This window comes from Plectropomus leopardus, chromosome 16, assembly GCF_026936395.1.
Source record: "Plectropomus leopardus strain MGB_pleo_1.0 chromosome 16, ASM2693639v1, whole genome shotgun sequence".
NCBI classification, from domain to species: Eukaryota; Metazoa; Chordata; class Actinopteri; order Perciformes; family Serranidae; genus Plectropomus; species Plectropomus leopardus.
Window position 1 is genome coordinate 27,708,400 of NC_142191.1, and position 24,383 is coordinate 27,732,782.

General features: G+C 39.0%; 1 protein-coding gene across 2 annotated transcripts; it reads left to right on the plus strand.

Moving 5' to 3' along the window:
- The first annotated feature begins 1,680 nt into the window (after positions 1 to 1,680).
- Positions 1,681 to 23,263, plus strand: lbr (lamin B receptor). Of its 2 annotated transcripts, none has more exons than XM_042503736.2 (14): positions 1,681 to 1,856; positions 6,378 to 6,552; positions 8,975 to 9,190; positions 10,804 to 10,902; positions 13,027 to 13,213; positions 14,128 to 14,324; positions 14,837 to 14,891; positions 15,996 to 16,190; positions 16,297 to 16,400; positions 18,020 to 18,145; positions 18,351 to 18,519; positions 18,756 to 18,836; positions 19,043 to 19,165; positions 22,267 to 23,263. In XM_042503736.2, the coding sequence occupies exons 2-14, from the start codon at positions 6,388 to 6,390 to the stop codon at positions 22,425 to 22,427; spliced, it is 1,878 nt and encodes a 625-aa protein (XP_042359670.2). In that variant the 5' UTR covers positions 1,681 to 1,856; positions 6,378 to 6,387; the 3' UTR covers positions 22,428 to 23,263. The 2 variants fall into 2 exon arrangements, with proteins under 2 accessions (XP_042359670.2, XP_087945675.1); XM_088089549.1 differs by lacking the exon at positions 1,681 to 1,856 and adding an exon at positions 3,290 to 3,393.
- Positions 23,264 to 24,383: the final 1,120 nt, after the last annotated feature.

Here is a 24,383-nt window from a genome sequence, read left to right on the forward strand (position 1 = left end):
AACAGACTTCCCGCACTTTATTACCTGTCAAAATGTTTCTGTGCAGCTTCACTTACACCAGCACTTCCTGTGGGCGGAGCATGGGGAGGCCTGGCAGTGCATCTGCAGTTCATTTGAGGTTTTGTGTGACTTGTAACCAGAGAAGGACTGCACTGTGGCTGCAGCTGCACTAAGACAGGAAAACACTCTGAGCTGCCGAGAGAGACGAGGAAGCTGAGAGAGGGTTGATGCTTTAATTGAATAGGAGAGTCTGAATTTTTCAAAATCAGTTTTCTTCCTTTTATTGTGTTTACTGTGTGAGCTTTGGTTATGAGCAACAGGTGTCCCATGAAGCAGTTGCTTATCTCAGACTCTGTGAGTGAATGATTTGGTTCACTTGCAAGAAAGCGGTTTGATGTAGTCACTTTCAGCTGATGGTGCACTTTCCCTCAGAGAAGTTACAGTGTGATACATAATTACTATTTTTTTATGGTTTCCTCATGATAGCCTACTAGAAATATGAGGACAGATAGGGATATACAAGTGTTTACTGTGTAAAAATAACTATACAGGTTTGTGCAATTGTTTTTAATATTTAGTAAATGTTTTCATGAATGCACATTGATAAATTCTGCATCATATCTGAACACTGTGCAACAAAAGTGCAGCCAGACCCTTTCAAATGATTGATTGCATGTGTCTGTAGAGCTTGATTAACTTATTTGACAACAATAAGTCTCCCAGGAGAAGTATACAGCACCACTATGATGACAGCTTCTTTTTGAATATTTTAAAACTTTTCTACATGGACATATTATCTTTCATTAATATAAAAATGTAATGTAAGTATTTTGATATCACAGTTTAGGTGATTTATATTTGACTACTTTCTTTGACTATTTTTTGTATGAATTAGTTTATATTATAGCCTTTATGTTAGTGTCAGGGATATCTTATTAACCCTATGAAACCTGACCAAATTAGATTGATTTCATTCAAAAACATTTTAAAAAAATGTCATGAACAGCTTAAAAAGAAATGGCCTCAAAATAAGAAATTGAATTATAAAAAAGTTACAAGATAATCACTTGAAAAATAGCAGAAAAAAAGAAAAGAAAGTTTAAAAAAAAGAAAAAAGTATGAAAATAATTTTTAAAAAATCATCAAGAGCCAATATTTTTACTTCTATTAAAGAATTTTACATATATAATTATAATTACAGCTATAGCTTTCTGGATATTTCCCTGCAGGTTTTCTTTTTTGATAATTTTCTAATTATTCTCTCTCTTTCACCTTTTTAGATTTTTTTTTGTATTTTGCAGAATATTCCTTGCCATATTGCTGATCGCCTTTTCCTGTTTTTGACAGACAACATACCTATTTGCTCACATTTCAGGAGCTTAAATGGTTGTGAAAGGCCTCCGAATGCAGCACAAGAAACCTGATGTTGATCCAGGTTGCAAAGTGTTAAAAACTAAGAATAATGTAGCAAAAGGTGTTCCCCATAATCTAAATATTGTGTATTATTTTTGAGGTATTTCTCTTTTTCACCTCTACCATTTTGGCTGACAGTAATTTGACACCAGTAAACAAAGTAGTCGTGACTCCCTCAGAGCCAATCCCGACTCATTTAAAATCCACCGATAGCCAATCAGGTTAGAGGGCTGTTTGAATTGAACCCTGCACAAGCCAATCAGCGGCCTTCGCGCCTTCCTAGTCACTGGTGGGTTTTGCCCAGAGAGGGAGGGAGAAAGAGCGCTACGTCAAACGTTAGCACCGTCAGTTTTTAAAATATAAATCTTAATTTATTAATTCCTGGTCTTGTCGAGGACTATTTTGTCGGTTTAAGTCACTGGAGTTACTCGCGTGATAATAAGGTAAGTGCATGTGTTAAACGCGTGTGCTTGTGGTGCAGAATAGCAAAACGCTTTATGCTTCTTTGTTGAGAAACTAGGTATTAGCCGGAGCTAACTCAAGCTGCCTGTATAACGGCGCTCCGAGGGTAGGCTCCGACTATTTCCTGGAACCTTAACTTGGGTCCACCAGTCTAAGTAAAAATGCCAGGGGAACTGTTAGGTTACATGTTAAATTGCAACCCTTCTCCTTGATAGCTCATAGTTTTAGTGGAAATGTTTAATAGTTGTGGCAAGCAGCCCTGTGACGTGAACGTTGCCGTTATACACACTGACGTGAACGTCCAGATTAACGGCACACCACAACAGGCTGATCAGAAATTAGACTGTGTCTACCCTGTCAAAGACAAGGTTTATTAGATTGTAAAGCTAACATTAGCCCCGTCGGCTTCACGATTGCATGCGTATCAAATGTTTTAAATGTTTTGCTGGGCTACCGTCACTGAATTCAGCTGCATTAAACTTATCCACATGTGCTCGCGGGTTGATAGTTTGACTGATGCATTTGTTTTCATCACCAGCAGTATTTGAATGCATGACGTTTTCCCTCCTTTCTTTCTGTTGCTTGCAGCTGCATGGGGGCTACGTGGAAGCTAACAAAGCTAACGTTAGGCGCATTTTGTTAAAGAAACAGCTCCGATATATTACAGTTTAGTTGTGGCATAAAACGTAGAACTATTTTACTAACAGCCAAGCCAAGCACCAATCCATGTGTCCAGCAGTAAAATATCTTTATTTAATGGAACGTAGAAGGGAAAATGCAGGTTATTTTAACGAAATAATGAATAAAAGTGCTCCAGAATTATTCATTATAGCCTGCTGTCAAATCCCAGATCATAACGCAATGAAAATTGCACAGGAGACATTGCAAGATGAAAAACAGATGTCACGGTGTCGAAGTACTTTTCCTTTTGACACAACTTACTTTTTAAAGCCTAATGTTTGTATCAATTCGTTGCAAGTGTTATTGTGATAGATTGTTGACATTAAATATTCTTGTAAAGAAATTATCCTAACCATCCAGAATAATGTTAACTAGCGATCGTTGATCTTCCGACTTTATAGCTGTCTTGAAATGGCGAGTTAACGTCAAAATTGTGATTAAAGTTATTTTTTAGTGTTAAAACGAGTTATTTATTTTGCCCATAAAAGTTAACCACTCACATTTATCCCACCATTATGAAATATAACTCTAATAATAATGGATTGCAGGGTTAACACAACAGGTTAACGCCTGTCTGGTGTGTTTACAACTAAACTCACGATACATTTCAAAGGGGGCTGCATACCAGGTGGAGCTAAACAGCAGTTTTTCGCACAAAGGGGGGATATGTGTGTGTGTGTGTGTGTGTGACTTCTATTTAAAACTCCACCTACAGTAGAGCCCATATCCTTTCATCAGCCCTGCCTGAGATCTGATGGGAAACTCTCATCAGTCACGATTCAGCCCAGACTTCCACATCCTATATGGGACTCGGAGCAGCGCAGGGACTTACTTTGGGTGTGTCATATTGAGATGGTTTTCAGATGTTGTGGATTTTTGTGTTTCACCAGATTAGATCAGTTACCATTAGATTAGGGGTTGGCTGCATATTTGACTCTCCCTGCCTGTTTGTAGTAATCCTTGAGAGCCAACTTCTCAATGGACTGTTAGGAGTTATGTTTATGGATTTCTTTGTACTGCAGAGTGGTGTAGTCCTCAATAATCAGCTGTGGTTGTCAAGTTTAACATGAATGGATTCTTTGATGTGTAATTTGTGTGATATTTTGGATAAAAAGCATCAACCTAACAACTGATCTTAACCTCAAATAGTTTCTATATGCTATCTGCCATCTGCTGAGGCATGGTGCTGTGTAAACTGCTGGAATTTTAATTAGCAAGACCAGTGACAGGAGCCTGTCATTAGGGTATGTGGCTAAAATTGTCACCAGTACAGAGCTGGACTGATACTAAAGTCTGAGTGTGTTTTTAAGTCAGTTTTCTTTCTTCCCAGTTAGTTAATGTTTTTTTTTTTAAAAATGTGCTACAGATCAAACATTTCTTGCATACTGCAGTGTTTTATCTGTGATCATGATGTGACAGTAGCTAATTGACATGAAAAAGTGATTTAGAGTAGCGAAAACATGCACATGCTTCTGTTTATCTTGGTTAATGTGGGGCTTTTATGAATGAGCTGTGTAACACAGTATGCTTGTGCATTGTTTGAATTATTTTTCAGCTGGTGTTTGTTTCTGCTGCATGGAAGAAAATCATGTTTGTACAGTGAACTCAATGGGTGTCTAGTAGTAAAATTGACCAGCTGTTATCAATGTTTTAATTTTATGGTTGTCGGCTGCTAGATTTGGCAAACCTAACAGCCACAACCACCACAGTTTAGTTTTCTGTCGTTTGTACAGTGGCTGGTCTAAAATTCCTTGCCTGCTGTGACTTGAATGGTTAACTCTGTCAGACAGACAGCTTTGGGTAAACCTAGCAGGGACAGACCTGTCAGCAGTTCTGCAGTAGTGTGGTGGTTTTCTAGACACTGAGCCTCCCTGGTCCCTAATGTTCCATACTGCTGACCTTGCCCGGCCTACCTCATTGTGTCAAGCGGTGTGCACTGCACTCGGATTTTGCCATTCTAAAGTGTTAGCTAGTGGAGGTTGCCCAGCCCCTCACAATGTTTGCATGGTTTTGAAATTGTAAACCAAGGATGCCTATGTAGCCTATGTACTAAATGAAGAGTATAAACGTGCACAATTTAAAGTTTAAGCTAAAAAGACAGCCAACCAGAGATGGTGTCTGATGCTAAATTGATAATTTAGATAGTATATCTTATGTAACCTGAAAATGTAATGAGACTTTTTTGACCTACTGTGGTAAATTGTCACTTTACTCCCCCATATGATAATCAGGCTCAAAACTCATTATTAGTAGTTATTGAGATTGATTACTGATTTGGAACCAATGTGCATTTACAAAACAAAATGAGAATCTTTCTCTCAATATTTAAAATTTGGAATATTACAAACTCTAATACAAAACATTGTTTAAATGCTTAAAACTGAAACTTAACATTACATAATGCAAGTTCCAAGCAACCTTTTTTTATAAAGTCAAGTGGAAATTTTAATGAAAAATAAATAAATAAAAATACCTCCATGAGGTTTTAAAAAGTAAAACTTCCCCCCATGCTGACACTTTCTTTGCACTTGTTAATTAATTAATTTTATTGGTGATCATTAAAATAAAATGCTGATACAGATAATCGTCAAAATTCCAAATATCTGCCCCAATAATCAGCCAGGCTGATAATCTATAGATTATTTCCCAGACAACTAGCAGAAAAGTTGGTTGACAAAAGTAGAGTTTAACCTGTGTTTTTTTCAGTGCAAGGATGACCTCACATAGCTGCACTATACAACTGCCAAGTTCGTTTCACACCTAAGTGAACAGAGTTAAATCGGAAACACAGATTTAGGGGACTTTTTTTCTGTGTGCGTAAGGTTTTCCCCCAAGCAGTTTTAGTCTGCACTGTGACTAGAGTTTTTTTTTTTTTTAATGTTGTCCTAGGGTTAAACATATTCCCCATTAATTATTGTGAAGAGTATAGCCTGTAGGCAGTGGCCAAAACAAGTTATCCCATCTCTGGTGCTGTTGTAGTAAGAAGGGCTTGATTTTTCTCACCTTTTTTTTATTTTCGCTCAAGAGCATCTTATGGCCTGAAGTGAAATTTTCTGTACTCGCTCTAATCCTTGGCTGTGTGTGTTTTTGAATAACATCTGCTAAGCACGATCACATGACAAAAGGCATATTTTTCTGTTTTGTGCGAGACTTTGCATGCTGTTGTTTGTAGGATTATTTTAGTTTTTGATTTGGCTATTTGCTTCATTAATAACGGCAACAGAACAATTTATAACGCCAAACTATATTTCACATTGTATATAACTCTTTTGAATGATATTGCATCATAATACTTAATTATTGTCCAGCCACGGTGACGCTGTATGTAAATGCAGCGGACAGAGAGAAAGGATGCCAAGTATGTAACTGTCAGAGCAGTGTGAGTGACAATGAGCCCATTGACATTTTGAGATGCCACTTTAGTCGTGATTCAAGCAGATTGTTGAGCTCATGCTGTGCTTCAGTGGACTGTATGGAAACAGACATGACTGGTTGCAATGACAGCGCCCATTGTATCAACGTGGCCTTTACTATACTCACTATACTTTTTTATTTTTCTACTGTTAAAAAATCTAAAACTAATCTACATTGTTTACATAAAAGCATTTAAAAATATATTTATTCTTTAGAACAATTATGTTTTATGTCCTTTCTTTTTTGTTTGCCTTTTTACCTCTCTCACATCTCCCGCCTGTCCACTCTAATGTATTTCCCCTCCTTTTTTTTGTTGTCCTCCCTCTTTCATTTTTTGTCTCTTTCTTCTCTCCACTTTATTATATCGTCTGGTCTCACTCCATCTCTTGTCTTTTACTTATTCTCAGGTCAGTGAGGATGCCTTTGGTAAAGTATCAGAGAGGGGACATGGTGATGGGCCGCTGGCCCGGCAGCAACCTTTTTTATGAGGTCAGGGTGTTGGGCTATGATACCAAATATCAGCTTTACACCGTAATCTACAAGGATGGCACAGAGCTGGAGCTCAAGGAGCAAGACATCAAGGTAACATAGACACTTACAAACTGAATGTCACTTTATCTTTTCTTTTTGTGTAGTATCTTGGTGAATTCATCTTATTTTCAGTGTTAGTGTAATCTTTTTTTATCTAGGGCTTTCTGCTATGAAAGTACTACAGGTTAGAGCCACAGGGAGTTAAGATAAAATCAGATAAGCTTTTATTGATTCTTGGCTGTGGTGAGGTGAAACTTGGCTGTTGTAACAACACAAGAACATAAAAAAAGTACACTAAATATGTGTACATAGAGAAAGGTATAAATAACATAAAGAATATTAAATAAAACAAGAACAGCATAAAATTATGAAAAAGAAATAAGTTGCGAAATTACAATGCAAGCATTATACTACGCATACGGTAGTTGTACTTTAACTATGTGAAATGTATTGACGTAGTATAACATAATTTGCAGTATAGTACAGTAGTATAGAACAGGTTGTAAAATATAATAAAGCAGGAGTCTACAGTGTTTTTCTGGCCAAGGAACCCTTAGCTGAAAGAGAGACAGAGCCAGGAACCCTACTACATATATTGTGGGAAATATAGTTGCACTTGAGATATTTTAGGGTCTTCTCTTATTGCTGTACATGCTAAGCTAGCAGCAGTTGTGACAAAGCTAGTTGCATTAGCGTCACCCTCTGCACTTTCGCCAGTGGTCTCTGAAGTGGCTGGTGTGTCAGACACTCTTGCCCAAAAAGTTTCAACACTATCCATTGTGACTCATAAGAATGTAATACACTGTTAGCTGACTAGTTCACATGATTGTTCAAGAATTCATGGGTAGCAGCAGCTAGCTTGTTATTGATGTTGTGAACTGTAAATTAGATGTTGTCTTTACATTTTTATTAGTAGGCCAATTAATCCTTGCTAATATGTTGGATTCTGTTCAATGTGAACTTTTAGACCAAAATTAATTTATGCAAAAATAGATACATCAAAACTTCAATGGTCAAGCATTATTTTGTTGTATCTTATGAGGTTACTCTGAGGACCCCCCAGTGCAGGCAGTCCACATTTTTTGAATGGAGGCCAGATTAGATCATGTGAAAATACCTGGGGGCCAGCTGTTTCTCAAATCATACGGATTATTTAAAAATAATCTCATACAAATAGATATTTTTCATATATGTTATATATAGTTGTACTGCTCCTGAAAGCGGTGGCCCTCACTGTAGACTTTATGCATCTTTGCCGTTGCCATATCTGCTACCTTGCAGAAAATATCTGGTGTTTTGTAACCGTTAGTTTTCTTATTTATTTATGAAAACCCATAAGTTTTGCCTACACTGCTCCTTCTTGGTGCATGTCTACAAACCACATGATTGTCCTGCCATTGTGAGGTGAATGAAGATATATGCAAAGTGATCTTGCTTGATTAATCATAATATCAGTAGACAAGATGAGGGCTGCTTGAAATTGGTCTCAAGGCCAAAAATTGGCCTGCAGCCAGCACTTTAGACCTGACTACTGTAAGTGTTGTGGGCTCCTGTTGAAAACGTGGTTAGTAAAGCATAGTGAGCTTAGTATAATATATAATGGATGATAAAAGTACTAATTGTAATAATAAGCAAATCAAGTCCAATTGAGACAATGGGAAGGGAGAGTGTGCCGGGCGTTTTGGGAAATGGGTGTGTGTGTTTTGATTTTGGCTGGCTGGTCAAAGTGAATGGGACAGTCTGTGGTCTCCACTGCTGTGGTTCAGTCTGATTGCAGTGGACACGAAGCAGTGCGTGAAGTGCTCAGTTTAGTGGGATGATCCGGTAGCTGAATCTGCCCATCTGCCACAGCTTGTCATAGAGAAAGTGACATCCTCCTCTCCGCCACTGACTTCACTCACCAGTTCCAGCCTGACAACAGAGCTGACCCTCCTAACCAGCTTGTTGATTCTTCTGGCCATACCAGCCACAAAGTCACCACCCCGACACAACACAGCAAATAACAGTGTACTGGTTACTACAGACTGATAGAAGAGCTGCAGGAGCCTGTTGCACACACTGAGAGATCTGAGTCTCAGGAGGTCAGGAGTCAGAAGGAACAATCCGCTCTGTCCCTTCCTGAGGAGGGAGTCAGTATTATGAGAGCAAAGGTCTAATCACAGGATAATGTTCAGTTAACAAAGTTTGTTAGGGAAAGGTTAAGATGGAATGAAAACTTCAAAAGTGGTAACAATGGTTTGATGTGTTCAGCGTTAACAGTTGTTAAACCAAAGTTTACTATTGAACCTGGATTCAGATAAAGCTAGCTTATTGACCCTGCTATGTGAAATTTTAACTGTATTTGAACTGAATATATAAACAAAAGATGAGGTAGACTTTTTTTAAATATCTTTTCTGTTTCACTTTTAAAAATGAGGTACAGTTGTTAAAAATGACTTAAATCTCTTTCCTTTCATCTGCTGTTCTCCCTCAGAGTCCTGCTGTTTTCCAGAGCCTTTCTCGCTCCCGTTCTCGTTCTCGGTCACCAGGCCGTCGTCGCAGCCGGTCGCGCTCCCCAGCGAGGACCACGCGGCGCTCATCTTCCCGCACGGCGGCGGCTGCTGCTACTGCAGCTATAACAGAGAGCGCTCCGTCCTCCCGCAGGGATACGAAGCTGAAGGATTCACTAGAAGTCGAGCCCAGTCCCGTGGTAAGTGCCACAGCTGCCTTCTCATTCTCTCGTCATATTCGTGGTGCTGTTTTAGGATCTGATGCACAGAAACAGATAAAGGATATTGTCAGAAAGTGTTATTTGGCAGGTCAGAAACAGACTTGCAGTTAGTACATTAGTAGAGACACTGCCTACCTCTGATATTTACATGGTTGTAAACTGCCCAATCAAACCAAATCAAGTCACGTAATCTATCAAAGAAATAACATCCCATAAACAGTGAAGAATTTGTAATGAAAAATGAATAATAGCCAGCTGAGTGTCAACCATGTCATTCATCGTAAGGTTGCATCGCTATGGGCCTGTTTCCACACAGCCTTTTTCTTCTGCAGAGCAAGGTGCTGGGAGCGCTTCAACCCTTGTTTAAAAATAATACGCTACACATGCTTCTATGACAACAAAATCTTGACATTGTCATCATGTCATTAGCTAGTAAGCCAACGTGACACTACATATACAGAGTTTATTACACTGTTAAAACCAAGCTTAACAAGGTACAGTGACAAAAGCACATCTCACCAGCAGAGATTTTCAACTAGAAGCGCTCGGAGCTACCACACAAAAAAGGCAGAATGCCTCAAAAAAAGATACACCTGCTACTCATAGGGAAAAACTGAAAAAAAGGACATTGGTGCTGAAAAAAATGCTGTGTGGACACTGGCCCTCAGCAATGCCTCTACTAATTCAGATTTTACTTCCTGGAGTTACATTTTGTTAGTAATGTTCAAAGAGTCTTTACTCCACTGCCTTGAGTTTGGGAGAAGCAGTTACATGTTTGACACCATCTCAGTCATACAGCATGTTACAGAGCATTCAGGCTGATGGGGTAAATTGTGATTTGATTGTGGTTGCGTTCTCTGTGAAGTTCTGTAATTTCCGTTCACCACACATAGATACAGTTTGTGTAATAGTAGTGGTGAAATCTGGTGCCTCACTACATTAGAATGCTCTGTTGAGCTTCCTTATTCTCTAACTTTCTCTAGCGGGGAATTGGAAGTAATTGCAATAAAAATTATACTCTGGGTTTGTTGTAATATAAAATCATAATGTAAAAAGATAGAGATCCGCATCCTAGGAAGCTCCCCTTAAAGGATTTTATTCTGACTGAGGAAGAGTGTTTTGGCTCGAAACGTCACTTATTTCGCATGATCATGACGAGAGCAAAGGTCATTGGTGTGGCTTTTGTTTGGTTATCAAGCATTGAGTGGTAAGAGGGTAATGTCACTGTGGATGAGATGATACTGTTCCAAGTATTGGTCAAGTACAGATACGTACATTAAAGCCTCTTGAGGGAAATGTGCGTTTTAAAATATTGGGGTTTTTAAATCAAAGTCCCTTGATGCAAGTCAAATTTGTGCCATTAATTATTCTAAAAATGAAACACATGTCCTAGATGATCTCGTCAAATGTCCTAAATCATCAGTACCTTGTCATTGTGAGAAATGTGTGCGTTTCTGTCTTTCTGTCATTCTGGATTTTGACCATGACACCGTCACGTTCCCTCTGCCTGTTCCTCACGTTGCTTTTTTTTGTTTTTGCCCTTTTTGTCTCTCTTCATCTCCATCAATCTCCCTCCATTGTTTGACGAACAGCAACAGACAAAGACAGCAGAGAACAATAGCAACAATGAGCATGAAAAGACAGAGGAGAAACAAAAAGAGGAGAATAACACTGCTAACAAAGTAAATGAGGTGAGTTTTATTTTGTAATTGAAAAATGTTCCTCTGTTTGGAAAAAAGGTCCATAATCATTTAAATGAAAGGTCCAGAAATAGAGTACTGGTGGACTGTTGAATCGCCCAGCTGCTCTCACATGAAGACAGACTAAAGTTATGGTATAGACTCAAGAAAAAGCGCACAAAAAATTGAACTGTTAAGTATGTGGAAAAACATGTAAACACACACCATGTCTCTGGGCCGTTGCATTAGAAAGAATAATTTCTACTTTATTCTCAAGCGTTTTTTCCTGTTGAGTTTCTCCTGAGTTGAAATGAGTTTTGCCACATAGATGCTATTAGAACCAAAACAACAACTGATGTTCCAGGCGCTGCTCACAGTCTAATAGTGAATGGGCTTTGAGGTAAGTTAGAGCTAAAGGAATGTCATGATGCATGCACGTTGGGGGGGGCGTGTGTTTGAGTGTGTTTTCCAACCGAGGGAGGCTCCCCTCACAAGATCGAGCTTCATTTAGCCAGTCACATGGCGTACCAACATGTGCCATTTCTCTACTTTCCATCCCTTTCAAAATGTTCTGACAGCTCCACAGGGGTCATGTAGACAAAGTGTAGAGTAGTAGGTGTGTTTAAAAAAAACAAAACAGAAATACATGCTATTTCAATCCAGTTTTGTCCCCGTTTGCTATCTTTGCTGTTTTGTTTTTTGTCTAAATCAGATCCCTGAGTTGAATTGCAGACATGAGACCAGAGCCTCTAAAGTCATTGTTAGTGTGTGTGGTTATGTAGCCTAATCTGTAATCCTTGAAAGTTATACCCTCTGTGAGAAGCTTTCTAAGAAAAACAAGCAGCTCAGATATAGCTGACTTTGTGAAAGTATTTTTCAGTTAACGGGAGAGTAACGCCTTACTTCATGAACAGAGTGAACTTTACTAAAGAACTCGGTCGAGTGAGGAACAAAGGGTTTCACAGCTGTAAAGTAATACTGATGGGAATCTTTGGAAAACTCTAGGATTTAATTTCTAATCTTTTGCTTGTAATTTGATATAAAATTTAATTTCAATCATGAGAGAAGTATTTGATATTTTTATCTAAATGTTTTAATTTGTCTATGAAGAAATATTTAGCCTTAAGGAATATTGTTGCTGAAGACCAGTAAAACCAATAGTATATGTTTCTCAAATGATGGTTAAATAATGCAAAACATCTCCTACAGACTTTGTTTGCTTCATTTGTCATTAGCCTTTTTCACACAGAGATCGCGCTGTAGGGCTGAAACCGAGTTCCTTCTTATTACCTCCGTCCCATTTTTACACAGAGCCAAACGATGGCAGCATCATGTTGCTCTTATTTGTGATTTTAGACAGCATACTGGCATCCCGAAAGTAAAAGAATCTTGCCTGGGCGAAATATTTAACACAACAGTATCTTTTGGCAGCACTTTCTAAACAATAACAATAATTTACCATCTCTGGCCGCTGATCTTATCCTCTGCTTGGACGATAAGGAGCTCACGATTCTCATTATTTTCCCAATTTGCAGACACTTACGGCTGCTGTTCTTCAAATATAAACCAAGATTCTGTCACTAAGTTGCTTATTTCTCACCTCAAATGTTTTCAGAAACGTGTTTTAGCGTACTGTTCAACTATAACACGAGATCACCGGCCGCCATTGTTTCACTCAGACGTGCGTCTGGTAAGGCGTGATGCATTATGGTAGTTGTGGGTTTTCTCCCTCTTGAGCAAAATATTCTTTTTTACTGTTTTCTCTGGTCACGTAGCACAATTTCAAAAGTATTTGCAACTTACTACTGCAGAGACAGCTTTTTATTATGTGAGGACTCTAATATCGGTGAAATACTACTTAACCTCCATCAGGTAAAGTTCTTACAAACGAAACGTTTACATTGAAGCACCCAGCCTGTACTGTATGTGGTTTTGTCTATAGGAATTTTACCTGTTGTAGGTCTGATGACCGAAACCTCCTCAATAAAGTGTGAAAAAGTTATTAATGTGTGCATAATTCTTTGTTTTCTTTTCAGTCAAATATTCAGTCAGTCAACACTGATTTTACGGTGAACTTTTGAATTTGAATTAATTCTTTTTGCATGTTTTAATTAACTAAAATCTTTTTTTCCCAAGTCCAAAGCTGCAGTAGAGGCAGAGCCCGCGGCAAACCAAGGCCGATACAATCTGCGCCGCAGGAAGGACGATGGAGAAGCCAAACAAGTCGAGGCCAAAGCACAGCAGCTGGAGGAGAAGGATGCCAAGCTGGCCGCAGCTCCTGCTGCCTCCGTCTCCACCCCGCTCGACTTTGGTGGTAAGATAGGTAGGTTACACAGGTTACACTTTTTAAAACGTGCAGTTACATGGAGCTTCACCAACACATGTACTCACACTTAAAATGAATGAATGATTGAATAATTCAAGTTTTAATAAATTACATATGGAACACAGTACAATGAGAGACAGACGAGACCAAAACAAACAAAGAAAACATCACACGTGGAGATGTCTATAGGAGGGCTTGCCTATAAAGGGGGGTTTTTAGTAGATGCTGAAAACGGTCCATGGACTTGTTCCAGAGGGTCGGGGCTAAACCAGCAAAAGCGCGCTCACCTTTTGTTTTGAAGTTGGAGCGGGGGATGGATAAGAGGCTGAAATTTTAGGATTGGAGTGATCAAGAAGTAGAATAAGGAACAATGAGATCAGAAATGTAGGGGGCGAGGTCGTGCAGTGCCTTGATTGTAATCAACTGGATCTTGTAGGTTACTCTGAATTTTACAGGAAGCTGGTGGAGGGCTGCAAGAACAGGTGTAATGTGGGGCTGACGGCTCGTCCTAGTTAGTAGTCTTGCAGCTGCGTTTTGAACCACTTGTAAACGATTTAGAGCAGTTTGACTGAGGCAAGTGTACAGGGAATTACAATAATCTAAATGGGAAAAAATGAAAGTGTGTAATTAATAATACAAGTTCCTCAGAAGGCAACATACATCTTTGTGATTTCACAAAGTAAAATTTCATTCAGTATTGCAGTATTATTGTACTGCAGAGATTTCTACATTTCTGGTCACTGAGTATACTGTATTAATTTATTTGGATGATGTTAGTCACTGGGAAAACCAGTTGGCTTTAGGGATAACAGATAAATCGACTAATTGATCTGTGTGAGTGTGTCTGTGTGAAGGTGGTGTTTGTGTTGCAGTAAGGTGAAGCTGATCACAAACTTCTGTCCCTCCTCTAGGAGCATACTTCTGGCTGCTCTTCCTGCCAGCCTGGGTCCTGTTCCTGGTACTCCAAGTGAAGCGGGAGGACCCCAGTCTGACCAACTTACCTCCTCCTCTGCCCCCCCTTGAAGACTTCTGGGATGCCCAGGCTCTCGGCTTTGTCGTGCTCTGGATCTTATTCCAAGCCCTGCTCTACATCCTGCCTGTTGGAAAGGTGAGTGGGAAGAACTGTAAAAACACAAAACCAGAGATATTACATAATACAGTGTGTTTCCCTTCCCTTCCTTGGACCAGAGCTCGACTTTTTCAGTTTATTAGCTGTTGCAGGAGGCACAAATTGGATTAATGGTCAGGAGTAACACTTACTGAGATGCCCCACAGTAAAAAGGAAGCTCTTGTTGTGTTCCTCCAGTGTCTTCTCTGCCTCTGAGCAGAGATTACTCTCTGCTCACCTGAATGATAAACCTTATAATCACATTACATGTTTCGTGTTTATCATTTCAGTCCATGTAGTATTTTCCTCTAGTGTAGATTAAAAATGACTTTATGGCTTTAATCTTCTTGTCACCACAGTGGTAAAATGAGGATATACTATACGTCTCCACTGACATATGTTGACTATACTAATAGTAGGTTTTAGCATGCATGTGTTCACTTGTGAGCAAGTGACTAAAATGTGCTCTTGGTCAACTGTTCATCCCAGTTTGCTGTTTTTCTGTCTTGTAGCTGAGCGAGGGCATGCCACTGAGGTCTGGGGAGAAGCTGAAGTACAGAACCAATGGTGAGGCTCAGGGTCCAACACTACCATCAGTTAGTGTCTTTAACTGCACGTAAACCTCATTTGAATGAAGGAATTTGTTTTCACTACAAAAAGCCAATTCTGACAGCTACTCTTGAGCTGCAGACTCCCTCTGATCACTACAGGCTTCGAGCATTCATTTACGATCATTATGGGACAATGCTTTTACTGTTGTTTTGGAAAGTTAAACATATTTATCTTTCAACTACCTTTTTTGTAGTTTGAATTGAATTTTAGGGGCCGTTTACACAGCAATGCTTCTTGCATGAAATGTTGAACTTTTGTTGGGGTTTGGCCTTTTGTTCACACAACAACGGCCTTACAGTGTTATCACATGAACGGGAATATTTTTTGAAAGTGCAAAGACTTTTCCATTTTTAGAAGGGCCGTTCGCATCTCAACATGGCCTTAATCTCCTAGCTTTTTGTCTTCCACGTTTTAGCTTTCTCCTGCCCATGTGCAGCCATTTTTACACTGAGATCCAAAAAGAGTCCCTCCTTTATGACACCTTTGGGTTTTTACACAGAACCAAACAACGGTGGTATCATGCCGTTTCGGTGTATCATTTTTGATCGCATGATAGGCGTGATGTTTAACACGACAGCATCAGCATCAACATCTCGCTTGACATATAACATACGCCTTGCCAGCACTTTCTAAACTAACAGCAGCATAACGTGGCAATAACAATCATTTATCATTGCTGCTATATGGCAGCTGATCTCGTCCTCTGCTCGGTTGGCAAGGAGCTCACAAATGTCATTGTTTTACCGATTTGCAGACATTTAAAGCTGCTGGGTTTTTTGTTTTGAGTTAGATGCTGACTGCTTCAAGCTTCTTTTTAAGTCTCCTGCCAGTCACTCGCAACCAGAGCCGCACACCCGCTATGCCCATGACCTCGTCCTGTCAGCTGTCCCTTTTACATAGACTACTTCCCATGGTGGCTTAAAAGCGAGAAAACTGGCCCCTCATTCCACAGTCATACCTTTCATACAGAATGACGAGGCATCATAACACTGCGATATTCCCACCTTGAAGCAACACTGTAAATGGGGCTTGTATCAAATCCTCTTTGTGTCCCTCCAGGTTTTTTTGCCATCGTGGTGAGTGCTGTCGCAGTAGCAGTGGCGATGCACCAGGGTGTCGATCTCACCTACATCCACAGCCACTTCCTGCAGCTGGCTGCGTCCACCTTCCTCATCTCCGTCCTGCTCAGCGTCTACCTGTATGTCCGCTCTCGATATGCTGCCCCAGAGCAGCTGGCACTGGGAGGAAGCTCTGGTAGGAGTGAGCTTCTCACTGATCACACATGCTGTGTTGTGCCTCTTTGATTCATTCATTTATTTTGCAGTTTTCTGATTTCTTTTCTCTCCCTTTGTTTCACCAGGCAATGTGGTTTATGACTTCTTCAAAGGACATGAGCTCAACCCCCGCATCAAAGAATTTGATCTGAAATTCTTCTGTGAGATGAGACCTGGTCTGATTGGCTGGGTGAGTCACAGGACACTGGACATTCCCAAAAACACATTTATTGAGCAATTAAGAAGACTTTTGTTGTTTTCATTGTAAATGAAACAGTCATGTATCTGGCTCGGTCCGGGCGGGGGCCCTTCTGTGTGGAGTTTGCATGTTCTCCCCGTGTCCGCGTGGGTTCTCTCCGGCTTCCTCCCACGGTCCAAAGACATGCAGCTCAGGTTAATTGATGACTCTAAATTGCCCTTAGGTGTGACTGTGAGTGTGTATGGTTGTTAGTCTATATGTGTCGGCCCTGCGATAGTCTGGCGAACTGTCCAGGGTGTACCCCGCCTTCCGCCCGATGACAGCTGGGATTGGCTCCAGCCCCCCCGCGACCCTTACGAGGACAAGCGGTTACAGAAAATGACTGACTAGTTGAGTAACCTGTAGTCATTGTGTCTTGATTTTAAAAACGTACCTGTACACCACAGCTGACTACACAGTAGATCAATTTGCCACCTTATCTGTTTTAATAGGACTTACACACACTGCGCTCTCTGGTGGCCAAATGTGGAATTTATTTTGGACCTCAGATTTGTGGCATGAACTCAGTGAACGTGGTGTTTCTTTGGGGCTATGAGGTCACTGCAGACTTTGAGCTGAGATTTATACCATTTAAGAACCACAGCTTGTGAACATGAGTAACTGTGATGGGAGATTTTTAGCTGATTAATGAGGGTTCATGTTGTTAATGTAGTCAAAAATGTGAAGAATTTTACTGGGCGTCAATCCTTAACCCTTTAGGGCCCTCTTTAATATTACACATACGTGTACCGCTTTGCGCACAAAATGCGCTTTTCAAAATTGAGCTTTAAAAAATACTATACATAAATATGATTTTCTACTTCTACTGAGTTAATTTTTTTACCAACAGCCCTAATCAAAAATATCAAATATTCCTTCATTTTCAGAATTCCAACCCTTTAAATGCCAGATTTTTGTCATGTTGCCACTATGTTTTTAGATAAAAAAAAAGAATTATTTTCTAATATACCACATGCAGTAACAGTAGTAGATTTTGATTTATTTTTGATTATCGCAGCCTGGGATATGTCAGTGATTGTCAGCAACATTTATTGTGACAGTGCACCTGGTGGAAATAGCATGTATTTTATCCATATGCAAAATATGGTAAAAATGACACCCAGAAATAATACAACACATTTTTATGCTTTGACTGTGGGATCAAAAATTGCAGTTTGGATGGGTTTCAGTGACGCTTTTATTTTTCACTTGAATGAATGAACGAATGTTGCAGTCGAATTTGCACAGTGTATTTTAAACGTATTGTAGGAGCTGAGCTGGAAATTCCAAGATTTAAAAAAAAAACACAATCTTGCCAAAAATGTATGCCATATACATGAACACAGCCCAAATTATCAAAGAATGAAAAACACATAAAATGTGCTTAACAGTCCCTTAAGAGTTAAACATGAGAGGACTTAACCTGCTGTTTCGGTGAAGCATCAGATCTACACTCTTCCTTGAATACCTTGAATAGGAGTTGGCATGCACATTTACAAATAGCTATACAGCATTCTGGATTATGAAGAAATACCCATAATTTTGGATTTCCTTTGTGTGTCCTTGTACAGTGTTTGATCAACTTTGCGATGGCGCTGGCCGAGATGAAGGTGCAGAAATTGGATGCTCCGTCTTACTCCATGATCCTAGTGAACCTCTTCCAGCTGCTCTACGTGGTGGACGGCCTCTGGAACGAGGTACGCTCCGCAGAACACAAGTCCAACTCGTGCTGTAACATAAATATTTTCTTAGCGGTATCACTCGACGGGAATTCGATAAAACATTAATAAATAAAGAAAATAATTGCTTTTGTGATCAGGTTAACAACTTTTAAACCCATCTTACTTTATTTAGCAAACAAAAAAAATAGAGAATGCTGAATGTGTGATTTTGTCTCCTCAGGAGGCCATCCTGACCACCATGGACTTGATGCACGATGGTTTTGGCTTCATGTTGGCTTTTGGTGACCTGGTGTGGGTTCCCTTCACTTACACGCTGCAGGCGTATTACTTGGTCAGCCACCCCAACCCCCTGAGCCTCCCCGCCCTCGCATTCATCATCACACTCAAGTGTAAGTAGCAGCAGAACATCAAACTGAAGTCACTGACGGTCTCAGTTTCAGGGTTTGGACTATTTTCTTTTCATAACTGCATTTGTCTAGTTTTCTTTTGGCTACTCAATGAGATAAAAACACGCTGTTTAGTCTTAAGATGATGAGAGGATGTTAACATTTCAGTGATCATAATCCTTTCCCAGTTTGTAAAGCTCATGGTGTTTAAGTTTTTTCTTGGTGTCTCTGTCTTGCAGTCGTTGGCTTCTACATCTTCAGGAAATCCAACTCTGAGAAGAACAACTTCAGGCGAAACCCGTCAGACCCCAAACTGTCTCGTAAGTTCTGCAGGCTTAAGGCTGATTGTTATAAATATGCCATAACTCGTAAGATTACTTTTTTTTGCCCTCCATTTAAACAAAAAGTACTGTTGAGTAACATTTCAAATATTTTGGTGCCAAAACGTTTGCCTCCACCTTTTTGTCCGTCTTTTTTTTGTGTCCATTTTTCTCTGCTAAACTGTCTGTTTTTCTGCGATCTTCAGATCTGAAGACTATCCCCACAGCTACAGGGAAGAGTCTGATCGTGTCTGGCTGGTGGGGTGTGGTCCGCCACCCGAACTACCTGGGAGACCTTCTGATGGCTCTGGCCTGGTCCCTACCCTGTGGTGAGTTTCACATTTACACCACAAGTAATTGGACACTAATACCCCTTTCCCACCAAAATAAGTGCATGTAAGCAGGTTTTTCAAACACCGGTAAATACCCTGTTTGGTAATAATGTTTAGAGTCCAGACTTTTATAAAGAAAAATGGGTGGAAGGCAAAGAGTTGCAAGTGCAAATGTGCATGATTACATAGTAACCTTTCCAGAAACATGAAATAAAAGCACTGCTTTGCATTTCTGTTTGGAACCACATTGATCCCCTCAATAGGCACATTTGTGTTTAAGAGCCAACATATTAAGAATATGTTCTTAATCAAATATATGAAGAGTGTGGTCTAGAGTAGTGCATGTTGTCAGTACTTTCCTGCAGTTAGGTGGCTGTTCAGGGGCAAAGCCACATTAAAGGGTGTGGAAGAAAAGTCTTCCTGCACTGACCTCTTGTGGCTGAAATGTTGAAGTGTCATACTGACTCACAGCATAATGTCAAAACATGAAACACTGTATTATAAGGTAAAATGTTGCCAAAAAACTGTTGACAAGGGAGTCAACAACTGTACAGAAGTTAGTGTGAGTGTTGTGCAACAGCGTGACATAAAAGGGAATCAAAGAAACAACAACAGGACTGGGAATAACCTGAGGCAGGGCTGTCCAAACATCCGTGAATGGGGACCAGACTAGATAATGTGAAAATAGCAGGGGGCCAGCTGCTTCTTATATCATCATGTTTTTTGGGGGAAAAAACTCTACAAATAAGGAAAACAACTGTTTCATCTTTTAGTGAAAAAGAATTTGCTGTCGATTTAACACTTCTTTGCTGCAGGGCTCGGTATCTGCAAGAATCTGGACATACAATACAAACCACAACAAAGGTTACAATTCAGTATCGGGATACACTGCAGTACTGTAAGAAAGGAATATATTGTGGGTTTTTTTAATATCTAATTTAAAGGAAAAGATGTCTTAAAGTCAAGTCTACTTTTATAATGCAATGAGCACAGTAGGATCTGTTTTTATTACAGCACCTGTAACACGCAAGGAACATGTTGTTAAGTCAGAGTGGGAGATTCATATAATTGAAGACAGATTACAACACTGCAAACTAGCAGCCAGGGGTTCAAACTCTTTTTAAACTTTTCTGAGATGCTCAGGTGTATCAACATTTTCTTTCAACCCTACTTTGCTGTGTCGATGTCTGCTACCAGCAGGAGCCATCTGCTGTTAGGTTACTGTTTGTTTGTTTGCTTGCATTTGTTCAACCTGTGTAATTTCTTCTTGGTACATGTGTACACACTGCGCTATAGTCCTGCCACTGTGATGTGAATGGGAAAAAATGCAAAGTGATCTGGCTTTATTAACCCAAAACGTGTGGGGCCACATATAGTATACATGAAACAACTAGCTGAGGGCAGTTCAACCCTTTTGAAACCTGAGTAAATCCGTTTAATTGCAGATACATAGAGAGAAAGCAATGAGCATTGAAAGAAGAAATTAGCCCAAAATAGCAAGAAATAAAAAAAAGAAAGCAAAAATACCTGAAAGGTAGTTTTAAAAAATAATTAAAAGGAAACAACAAAAAAAAAACAAGGCAAAAGGGAAAAGTCCTGAAAATGATCAGAATTCTGTAATGTTATTATTAATATATAATTATGGCCTTTATAAATATTGTTTTCCATAGCTTTTTTTCATTTTTCCCTTGACATTTTTAAAATATAAAATTCAAAATCCACTATTTTCTCTCAATTTGTAGAGCATTTCTTACTAAGTTGCTCATTGCTTTTTTTCCAGTGATGAAATTGGTGCAATTTAATTCAAATTTGCACCAATTTCCTCAGAGTTCAAAGGTTTAAATACTTGCGAAAGGAGTCTGAAAGCAGCACAAGAAAAATGATGTCACTCTTGGTCTCAAAGGGTTAAAATTGGTCCGAGGGCCGTGGCTGGCCCCCAGGCCAGACTTTGGACAACGCCTGAGGTGATATTATCGATGTATCATGATTCTTTAGTCTTAATACACATAGTTAGTCCATGAAAAACTTGGAAAAGTCATGGAATTTGTAAATAGCTTTTTGGAAAATGAATTATACCAAGAAAGTTTTGTAAATGTTATTGAATTTTGTTTCACACATTCCTGCATAAAAGAGTGTTCAGTAAGGGAAATAATTATTTGATCCCTTGCTGATTTTGTAAGTTTGTCTGCTGACAAAGAAATAATGGTATTCATGGTAGGTTTATATATATTAACAGCGAGAGAAAAAAAAAATATATATATATATATATATATATTAAAATTAGAGACCTGTGCTAGCTAGCAATTCTTAAGGAGGTCATTTTAAGCGATGTTTTAGCTCCCATCATGGGCTTTTGCACCCTGGCGACCAACGCGACACCACCTCAGAAGGGACCATTTTGTGTGCTGCGTTCAGAAATGAAGCTCTAACAGCAGTAAGGGATGGGCCCCGGGCCAAAGACCGTGGCACTGATACAGTCCGACATTGCCGGCACTTGTATCAGTACTTTAAAGACACACTAAACAGAGAGAAGTCAGAGCAGCAGACAGGCCGCAGTGGAGACAACAAACAGCGCTCAAAACTGTAAGTAAGTGCAACAAAACCTTAGCAAGTAAAAGTCAAATCACCTGTTTAACAGGCATAATTATGTAGAAAGCAGTGTTTTAATCAGCTCTGTCCGCAGTCTCTCATCCATTTTGTTTTACACCAGTGCAGCACGCCTGCTCAGCTAGTAGCAAATTGTTACAAACAAGCTAAAATGACAGCCGTCTGTATGACGTTTAACTATTTAGCTTCGTTGCCACATATCGTAAAACGTATCAGCAATACCTGCAGAGTCACATCAGCAACAGAGAAAGAAGGACAGAGGACCGGAGGACTGACTGATACTGTTGTTTCCAGTGAAACACTGTCCTGTCAATTAAAGGCAAGAAAAGGCCAAAAAACAAAACAAAACAGAAAGACTGAAATTAGAGAAGTTTAGTTTATTTAGTGACTTTGTTGATAACATTGCAGATTAGAGCAACTTCTATTTTTTTTTAACCAATTGCTGAATTCGCTATCAGGTTAAAATGTTCTTTTATTATTCACACCTACAGGCTTCAGCCACCTGCTGCCATGGTACTACATGATCTACTTCATCATCCTGCTCGTACACCGAGACTCTCGCGACATGAGCGAGTGCAGGAGGAAGTACGGCTCAGCGTGGGATGAGTACTGCCGAACTGTTCGCTACCGGATCATTCCGCATGTCTACTGAGCAACCTGTAGCCGGACACTCCCCAGCTGAGGCCTTTTTAAACCCAAAATTCTGACTCTGAAAGCTCAGCAAAAAAAATGTCAAATATGAGTGGACTGATTGGACTTCTTAAAATCTTGATTCTGGACTGAAGGAGCTACAGTTCTTTTAAAAAAAATATTTTTTGATGTCAAAAAAAGAATAATTGTGAACTATTTGAAGAATTGCCTTTTTTAATAGTAAATATTCAAAAATACAGAGTTTGAAACTCTGCAAAATCTGGGGGAAATTGAGATGCCTCTGCTAGGAATGTCTTTTTAGGATGTATATTTTTGTATATACACATTTGTTTTTATACTTCAAGAATATCTCACCGTTTGCATAATTTTGGTAAGTTTTGCTCCTTGCTCCAAAATTCACAATGTTACAATATCAGCTTGGCTATTATGAATAATTTTGTAAGTAAGCCTTCCGACTATGATTATACTGCTTGTGCATATTGTGAAGGATGGGATTAAAAATGCGACTTAAAAAAAATCTGCACAGTGTAACTAGGACTCTTTCTCAGGACCCAGAAATTTGTCAGAAATCAGAAGTTTTGTCTTAATAATTTTGTTGTGTATAATTTTATATAGATTTGTAGTTTAGACTTGAGAGTGTAAAATGATTTTGGAGGTTTCAAGAAAAATGCACTAATGTGTTACGGCATATATATTTTTTCTTATATTATCAATCCCAAAGTGTATTTGATTTGGCTTTGCTACCTCAGGTTCACTCACTCTGCAGTTCTTCCTGTGTGTAATTATGAGTGTGATGTCACTGCTTAAAGTAAAAAAAAAAAGTTAGACCGTTATTCATTTCAACAATAACGTTACTATTTTCTGTGAACAAGTGACACCCATCAAACTTGTTATGCCTAAACCTAACTCTTGCATTTATAGGGTGCTGTTGAAATATCTGTAATTTTTTTTTTTGGCTAGATTCTGGGGCATTTTCTCTATTATGATATACATATATATATATATATATATATATATATATATATATATATATATATATATATATATATATATATATATATATATATATATATATATATATATATATATATATATATATACATATATAATATATATGTGATATATTCCACCACTGCCACTTGAATTTGGCTTATTTAAGCTTTAATTTGCCTGGTTGTATGACAACGCCGATTTTAATGAAGTTAATACTGTGACAACATGAAGAGCTGTTGACTGTGTTAGCATTTACAAACTGCATTTGCGAACCCAAAAAAACGTATTATTGCGCCTGTGCAGCTGTAGATGAATACATCAGTAGCAATAATTAACTAGACTAGGTAGCATTTTTTATGCTGTGCTGACTGAATAACATGTACATATTGTTTTGTTTTTTTTTGTTTTTGAATCCTGTTATTTTCAGTAAAGGATGTGACAGTAGTGATTATAGTAATGTTTCTCATTAGATATTTAATATTACTTTTTATTCGTTTGGATTTTTTTTTTTAAGTTAACTACATAATTTTGACCACTGTAGTTATGTTTACACTTAGATCTGCCATGTTTCTGGAAAATATTGTTTGATATTAGTCATGCCACTCTTGTATGCCCCAGGAAAAATTATGGTGTTTTTTTAAAAAATATTATGGTGGCAAAAATGTCTTCTACCTTTTTTGGCAGTCTTAATGGAAAGCTGTGCGTTGGATGTACTTAGACATATGACAACAATGAATGAGAAGTAACCAGGTCCAGCAGGCTGTAAGTGAGGGGGACAGTGGCTTGAAAGAGCTTGTCTGTACAAATGTTGCAGCATAAAATAAAGGTTTACAGTTTACCCTTTTGCCACTTTTTGTGGTCATTGTTCATTTATAGGCTTGTTGAGCGGCTAAGTGATGAACAGTGCAGAACGAGACAGAGTCCATTTGCACTCAGTGGTTGTGCCTCCATGCCAGCAATAGCT